This window comes from Lipotes vexillifer, unplaced genomic scaffold (assembly GCF_000442215.2).
Source record: "Lipotes vexillifer unplaced genomic scaffold, Lipotes_vexillifer_v1.1 scaffold43, whole genome shotgun sequence".
NCBI lineage: Eukaryota > Metazoa > Chordata > Mammalia > Artiodactyla > Lipotidae > Lipotes > Lipotes vexillifer.
Genome location: NW_006770037.1, coordinates 2,837,704 through 2,846,290, shown reverse-complemented (window position 1 = coordinate 2,846,290; position 8,587 = coordinate 2,837,704). Strand labels below are relative to the sequence as shown.

The following is an 8,587-nucleotide window of genomic DNA, read 5'->3' as shown; positions in this document are numbered from 1 at the left end:
TCTTCCCTGCTGACAAACTTGCAGTTTATGAAGTAAGTTCATGGAGCATATCAAAGCTGTGCAGCAGCTCTGCCTGCTTCAGCAGATGGTGCGAATGGTTGTCTAAAGTCACCTTAGTTTCTGTCATTATGTCAGTCTGTGGAATATTCGGGTTCATGCTTATTTTGGCCAGTTTACAAATGTTAGCTCTGTCTTGTTAAGTGCAAAAAGCTGTGCCTGTTGGAATACTAACAAGAGGTGTATTACCATGATGGAAATGAAAGCAGAGATAGTGATTTTCTTTTCTCTTTTAATTTGTTTTAATGTTGCTCGTACTCATAGGACAAACTTTTCAAACAGGAGGTAGAAAGCAAAAAGTTTCAGTGCCACACTCAGGGCAGAAGCCTTTGTTTTAATTGCAGAGTGTGATTTGGGAGGTTTCTGAAGGCGTTTGCAGCATTGCGTGAAGCAGGCTGTGTCTTTCCTGTGGAATCCTTCTCTAGTCCCCGTCCTGTGCAAGGGTAACCTCAGTTGCTTGCTTATTTTTCAGGAAAAAAACAAAACACCAGCATGGGTATGAACTCCTCAGTTTAAAAAATCTTTTTTTTATTAATGAAATATCTCAAATATACAAGAAAAAGTATAAAGAACTAATTTAGCCAACATTCATCCAATTTTAGCAAACCTCAATATTTTGCTATAATTACTTTAAAACATACAGATAAAGCTCATAGTTATCTCTTTCTGATCCTGCTAGCCTCCCTCTGCAGAGTTAACCACTGTCCTGAATTTGGTCTCTTACTCTCATGCCTGTGTTTTTACTTTCATTTTATGTGTGTGTCCACAAACAACAGGTAGTATTGTTTCCACTTCATTTAAAGGGACATACTCTTGTCAATGAAAAAAATTAATCAATAGTCAATCTAAGTAAGAAATGGAAATTTTTATTTGAGCCAACCTGAGGATTATAACCTGAGAGACAGTCTCTCAGAGAACTTTGAGAACTGTTCTGAAGCGGTAAGTGGGGAGGTCAGTACATATGTGATTTTGACAAAGGATAATCAAGCACACATCTTGGTCGAAGGTTACTGCAACTCACAAGGAAGAGATACCTTAGTTAATGGTTTTAGTGCTCTTCTAAGTAAGATGTATAATTGTTCTTCTGATGCACATTTAAATTCCTAATATTTGTTATTACCAATAATGTTGCAATGAGAATTCTTATGTTCGCTTGGCCACATGAGTTTCTTTGGAGTCTTCTATTTTAAGGAAGTAAATCACAGGGTAAAGACTGAGATATTAATTAGATAAAATGGAAGATCTCTGTTTAGCTCTGGCTCTGTGCGTGGTGTGTAGGGTATTGTGTGGAAACTCCAAAGCCTTCAGCTACAACACTTAACTCCAAGGTTGGGAGAAATCAACACAGATAACAGTGGTACCAGGAAGTACAATGAAGTAAGTACTCTATGCTGGTTGAGGCAGCTCTAATGTTAGAGGGTTTGGGCCAGTGATTCAGATCTTTCTCCACTAAATCAGGTGGGCTTTTCTTTGTTAGCCCCTTGAGTTGATTTAATTCCAGCCAAGAGCGAAGAGGCCTGATGCCTTGTTAGGTCTCACTCTCTGCGTCTTGTTCTCTCTTAATTCGAAAACCGGTAAGCAGACCCCATTCTCTCTTTCCTGTCCCTTAGGATGGACGCATCTTCAGCATTCCAGGTCTTCTTCCATTGTCTTTAAATGCTGTCCTCCAGGAAGATGGATCACCTGTGCAATTCTGACTTCCTCAGAGATCTCTAATTTTTGGTGCTGATCACGAAACATCCAGGATAGTGCTAATTACTGTTAACACTCATGCGAAAGAAAGTTCCTTAGATTTTCCTTTTGTGTGGAATTTCCCCTAGGAGTTTCCTTTTACCCCAGCAGAAACAGGTCTGTGTTCCTTAATATATATGATGTATCAGTAGGAGCATTTTCAAGATGTAAAGATTCTATGTAGCAGCACAGAATATGGAATACCTCAAAACAGCGGCTCTCAAAGTGTGGTTCCCAGACCAGGAGCATTAGCATCTTCTGGGAACTTGTTAAAAATGCAAATTCTGAGGCTTACCCAAACCTCCTAAATGGGATGCTCTGGGGGTGGGGTCCAGGGATTTGTGTTTTAACAAGCTCACTGGGAGAGTCAGAACTTCTGCTTCAGAGGGTGCTTAAATACTCTGGATCATTTGTGGGCCTGCCTTAATGCACTTTCAGGAGGGGACAAAATGCTTGAGGGGTGGCTGCCCAGCAGGGTTGTTTGTTGTCATTGCTTAGTCACTAATGACATGAGAAAGGTATACTTTTATACCTTTTGTGTGTGGTGTTGTTATAGATAGGCCTTCAACTTTTGGAGGTGGCTTTGGTTTCTTTTGTTGGTTATGACCAACAGTGGGAAATAGAATGCCACAAATCCTTGTTTCCAGGGTTACCTCCTTGCTGCTGATAACAGACAGGAAATTAAAACAATCCATGATAGTGTTTTGTTCTTATTAGCCACAGATAGTAGCTTTCAGATATGTTGGAGCAAAACATAAATAAATATAGCAGGGAGTCTTCATTACTGAAGGAAAATGATTAGGCTGGGTCAAGTTTATAGTCTGGGTCCATTTTAATGAAATGGGATATAGGCAAAGCATCAATGCTCCATTATCACACAAAGCATCACAACGTATGGGGTCGCTAGTTGTTTTCTTTTTAGTTTAGTTTTGAGTATGTAAAACATTTACATGATTTCAAAGTCAAAATTATGTAACAAATTTTCTTCAAAGATGTCTCATTTTATCATATCCCTTTTTGCCTGTTCTTTTAGTCCTTTATGGGTAATCATTTTTATTTGCTTTTTAATTTATTCTTCTAGTGTTTCCTTTTGAAGATAAGCATATATATGTGTGTATATGTTCGTATCTCCTTTCGACTTTTACACAAAAGGTTTCATAATATACCACAGCTTTTAAACTTTTTTTGGTTTTTATTTTTAATTTTTGGCCGCACTGCGCGGCACACGGGATCTTACTTCTCCAACCAGGGATAGAACCAGTGGCCCCGGCAGTGGAAGTGTGGAGTCTTAACCACTGGACTGCCAGGGAAGTCCCTGTATGCCACAGTTTTTTTTTTAAAGTTAGCTCTATTAAGGTGTAACTTATATTCAATAAAATTTACCAACTTTATGTGCACAATTTTAATTTTGACAAACTCATAGCCACCAGTACAACGAAGGTTTAGATGGTTTCCATCAACCAAAAAAAAATGTCTTCATATCTTTTTGCAGCCAATCCTCTGTTGCACCTCTGTGGTCTCTGGTAAACTTTCTGTCTGCTTTCTATCACTATATTTGCTTTTCCTAGAATCTCACATAGTTTTTTGTGTGTGTATGTCTTTGACTTCTTTTACTTACTGTAATTCTTCAGAGGTTCAACCATCTTAGTACATGAATCATTATTTTATCCCATCTTATTGCTGAGTAGTGCTCCATTGCTTATATATTCCAGTTAATGGGCATTGTTCTGTTGTGTGTGTTTTTTTTATTAATTTATTTTTTTTAATTTATTTATTTATTGGCTGCATTGGGTCTTTGTTGCTGTGCACAGGCTTTCTCTAGTTGCGGCAAGCGGGGGCTACTCTTTGTTGCGCTGTGCGGGCTTCTCATTGTGGTGGTTTCTCTTGTGGAGCATGGGCTGTAGGTGCATAGGCTTCAGTAGTTGTGGCTCGTGGGCTCTAGAGCGCAGGCTCAGTAGTTCTGGCGCACGGGCTTAGTTGCTCCGCGGAACGTGGGATCCTTCTGGACCAGGGCTTGAACCCGTGTCCCCTGCATTGGCAGGCGGATTCTTTTTTGTGTGTGTGGTACGCGGGCCTCTCACTGTTGTGGCCTCTCCTGTTGCGGAGCACGGGAGCCTAGCCGCTCCGCGGCATGTGGGATCTTCCCGGACCAGGGCACGAACCCATGTCCCCTGCATCGGCAGGCGGACTCTCAACCACTGCACCACCAGGGAAGCCCATGACAGGCGGATTCTTAACCACTGCGCCACCAGGGAAGTCCCTCTGTTGTGCTTTTTAAAAGTTTTTATTCTGAAATAATTTTAGACTTACAGAATAATGATAAAAATAGTAAGAGAGATTCTCTATATACCCTTTCCCAAGCTTCCTCTAATGCTAACATCTCCCATGGCCATGGTGCAATCATCAACACTATGAACGAAACTACAGGCTTTATTTGGATTTTAGTTTTTCTGTTGCTTTTAGTTGTCGTGTGTCTTTAGTCTCCTCTAGCATGGACAGTTCCTTAGTCTTTCCATGTCTGTTTTAAAATTATTTATTTATTTTTTTGGCCACGCCGCGTGGCCTGTGGGATCTGAGCTCCCCAACCAGGGATTGAACCCAGGCCCACAGCAGTGAGAGTGTGGAGTCCTAGTCACTGGACCACCAGGAAATTCCCTCCATGTCTTTTTAAAAAGAGTTCTTCTTTAGATATTTTGGAGAATGTCCCTCAATTTGTGTGGTGATTAGACTGCAGTTACAGATTTTGGGGAAGAATTCCACAGAGGTGATGTGCCCTTCTCATGGTCTTATGTCAGGAGCTACATGATATCAGTATGTCTTATTACTAGTAAAGTTAACCTTAATTATTTGATTAAAGTAGTGTCTGCCAGGTTTCTCCATAGTAAATTTATTACTTTTCCTTTTCTGCAGTCTGTTCCTTAGAAGCAAATTATTGCTTTTTAAATTCTGGTGTACATCAATGTGCATGGGAACATAGCTTAGCAACTCTCTTAATCTTAATTATAGTAATAGTAATAATATTATCTATCGCATACCCCACCTGCATATTTCTAAACACAAGTGGATTATCTCATTTAATCCTCAGGATACCTCTCTGAAGTAGATACTTTTTTCATGCCCATTTTATCGCTGAGAAGATTGAGGCACAGAGTGCCTTGCCCAAGGATCAGCAGTTAGCAATGGAGCCAGATGCTAACATAAGCCTAACTTGAGGGCCAGCATTTAACACGTGCCATATGGTTGTCGTCAGAGCTTAGAATGGGGATGCTCTCATTTTTTGCCAGAGAAAACAAATGAACATTTCCTATATTTGACAATTCTCTTTTGTTCTTTTAGAAAAATTTTTTTGTTTTTACTTTCAGGAAGATTCCTTGTGTGACTAAAGATTTTATTTAGTCAGCTATGCATGGCAGTGACATTACATTAAAATCATGGAGAACTCCAAGATACTTTGGGGAGCATTGAGGATCTATTTTTGGACTTCTTTCAAAAATAGGACTGAAGGTTAGGACAGAGTATTCAGAAGAGAAAACTGCTTTTGGAGGGGTATTTACTTAAAGAATGGACCTGAGCCTTTTCCTCCCTGGATTTTTTTAGCCTCTCTTAACCAGGGTGTCATGTTTATCTCTGTGTCCAAACCCCACATGTTCACTTTTGTTTACCACACTAGTAACTGCTGTATTACACAGTCAAATGTGTCTCTGAATGGCCTGAATCGGGGGATGACAACTGTGGTTAAATGATAACTCAATATCTGTGAGCCTCTCTTCTGGTAGCAGCGGAGCCACTGAAGGTCAGGCTGTGTGGGTGGACATTTGCACATCTTCCCTGTGACTCACTCAGCAGCCTGCCTTTCCAAGGGGAAATAGCAGGATGTGGCTACAAAGCTCTGTTCATCTCCTCCCTTCTGTCTCATGCTGTGTAGATTGGGTATCCCCAAATCCTTGAAATCACATACCTAGATGACTTGAATATATCTAGTCTGCCAAGCTGTTCAGATATGAGTGCAGTTTTTAAAAATAAAGTTTTTGTTTCTAAATGTCTGTTGTAAGCCTGGCCCTACATTACAGAGTCCACAGGTTAAACAAGACACTGTTCATCACCCAAAGCCAACCTGGACAGGCACACACATAAAAACTATAGAATTAATTTCCTTAGGAAGGGAGGAGGAAGGCAACTGTTTAGAATGAGTCTGATGCTTGCATACAATAACTAGAAAATTTTATAAGAATAGAAAATGATTTGGGGTGGTAATAACAGAGGTCAAGTTTATGGGTATCTGGATCTAGCTTCAGAAATCAGAGAGTTAAGAATTGGTTTATTCTCAGATATAGTTTTCTACACATTTGTTATAGAGAAAGTGTTAGGTACAGGAAAATGTAAGGAAGGAAGTGAAAGTAGACCATTCCTATCGCCAGAAATACCCATTCTTTTGTTTTGCATATTCTATCTCCTTTCTTCCCTTCCTCTTTTTTCCTTCCTCTCCTATGCTACAAATACATTGGTAATCCTGCATTTTTTATGTAATACCACATCATAAGGATTTTCCTCACCATTTAAAGAAAAAGACTTTGCTAATGTGGTGGGAGAAAAATAACTAGTTTTAATTTGCATACCATTAATATTTTAGTTAGGATTAACATTCTTATGTTGACTGTCAATGTACCTACAGGGTGTTAGCTTTTCTATTCTTTATCTTACTATAAAATTGGAAACGTTACTAAAGCAAGCCTCTGATTTCAGATGTCCTAAATGATGCTATATTTGATGAAGATCATGATGAGATGGTGATTGTGAAGGACATAGACATGTTTTCCATGTGTGAACATCATCTAGTTCCATTTGTTGGAAAGGTAAGTTTTTCTATGTTGTCTCCTAACAGTGTTTAAAAGCACAATGACAGTTTTAAAGTTAGGATAATTATATTTTAAATTGTCACCTGCTAATTCCTAATATCCCAGATATTTAGAATTACACATAAACATTTACTCTTTATCAACCCTACTAATCTAATAGCTGGAAATTAACAAAATAAAAACAAAGTAGCAGAAGGCCCTCTGGGCAAGCATTTCACAGTAAATACCACGTTAATAGGTTAAAATAATGAGATTAAAGACCATCTTTTTTTTTTTAGGTAGCTGCTGCAGGCTCTGAAAACCTTTGCCCTTTATTTTGACTTGATCCAAGATATACTTTTGTATAATATGACATGAGCAGTAATGATTGCAGAATGTCTTGTGGCAGAGGTTATAGTATTAGTGGGTTTAATTTGTTTCCAACCCTTTCTATTTTAGGAAAAATGAATCTGTGAGCTAGATAATGTTATCTAGTTTGCTGTAGTTAAACATACTTTTGAGAACATGTGGGTTACCAAGAGTTGTCCTTTTCTCATCCCTCCCCCCATATAATTTTATTTTGACTTTATTAATAATTTTCAAATGGAAGACTTACAGGAAATAGTGGTATGAATATCTAAACACCCATCACCTAAATTTAATGTGTTAACATTTGCTTCATAATTTTTTGTTAAAGTATTTTTTCATTTTTTATAAAAGTGAAATGTAGAAAAATGCACAGATCATTAGGGTACTTCCTACTACCTCACAGATCAAGAACTAGAACATTATCAGTGGCCTAGAAGCTCACCTTGTGCCCCTTGTTAATCCCTAACCCATCTTGTCCCCACAGGTAACCAGTATATGGATTTGTAACATTATAGATTGATTAGTTTTGCTTGTTTTTCAATTACTATATATAAATAGGTGGGGTCTACAGAATGTACTCTTTTGTGTTTAGCTTCTTTTTCCATATTGAAAGAGTCATTGATGTTATGTTATTGCCTGTCATTATATTTTCATTGCTATATATAATTCCATTGTACAAACATACCACAATTTATTCTGTTCTTGGAGGACATTTGTATTGTTTCCTCTCTCTCTGTTTGGGTTTTTTGGTTGTTGTTGTTGGTTTTTTTGTTTTTGGCCATTACAAACAATACTGCTATCAGCATTCTTTTGGTGCACAGATGCATATATTTCTTTTTTTAATTTTTATTTATTTTTTAATTTTCTGAAAGAATTTATTTGTTTATTTATTTATTTATTTACCAAGCCACACAGCATGTGGGATCTCAGTTCCCTGACCAGGGATTGAACCTGGGCCATGGCAGTGAAAGCCCAGAATCCTAATCACTAGGCCACCAGGGAACTCACTAATTTATTTTTAAATTTTAGTTGATTTACAATATTATATTAGTCTCAGGTGTACAGTAAAGTGATTCAGCTGTATGTGTGTGTGTGTGTGTGTGTGTGTGTGTGTGTGTATTTTTTTTAGGTTATTTTCCATTCTATATTATTATAAGATATAGAATATAGTTCCCCGTGCTATACGGTAAATCCTTATTACCTATGTATTTTATGTATAGTAGTTTGTATCCTAATTTATCCCTTTCCCCTTTGGTAACCATAAGTTTGTTTTCTATGTCTATTAGTCTGTTTCTGTTTTGTCTATACATTCATGTGTATTATTTTTAAGGTTCCACATATAAATGATATCATATGATATTTGTCTCTGTCTGACTTACTTCACTTAGTATTGTATCCTCTAGGTCACCCCATGTTGCTGCAAGTGGCAATACTTTATTCTTTTTTATGGCTGAGTCATAGTCCATTGTATACATATACCATATCTTCTTAAACCAATTGTCTGTTGATAGACACTTGGGTTGTTTCTGTGTCTTGGCTATTGTAAACAGTGCTGCTCTGAACATTGTGGTGCATGTATTTTTTTGAGTTAAGAG

General features: G+C 37.9%; 1 protein-coding gene across 2 annotated transcripts in view; it reads left to right on the top strand.

Moving 5' to 3' along the window:
• The window catches only part of GCH1 (GTP cyclohydrolase 1), a 49,928-nt gene that overhangs the window by 18,347 nt on the left and 22,994 nt on the right, over nucleotides 1-8,587 (top strand). For both annotated transcript variants that reach the window (XM_007445978.1, XM_007445977.1), the window contains exon 2: nucleotides 6,532-6,641. In XM_007445978.1, the coding sequence (XP_007446040.1) occupies nucleotides 6,532-6,641 (110 nt within the window). The remainder of the gene's footprint in view (nucleotides 1-6,531; nucleotides 6,642-8,587) is intronic.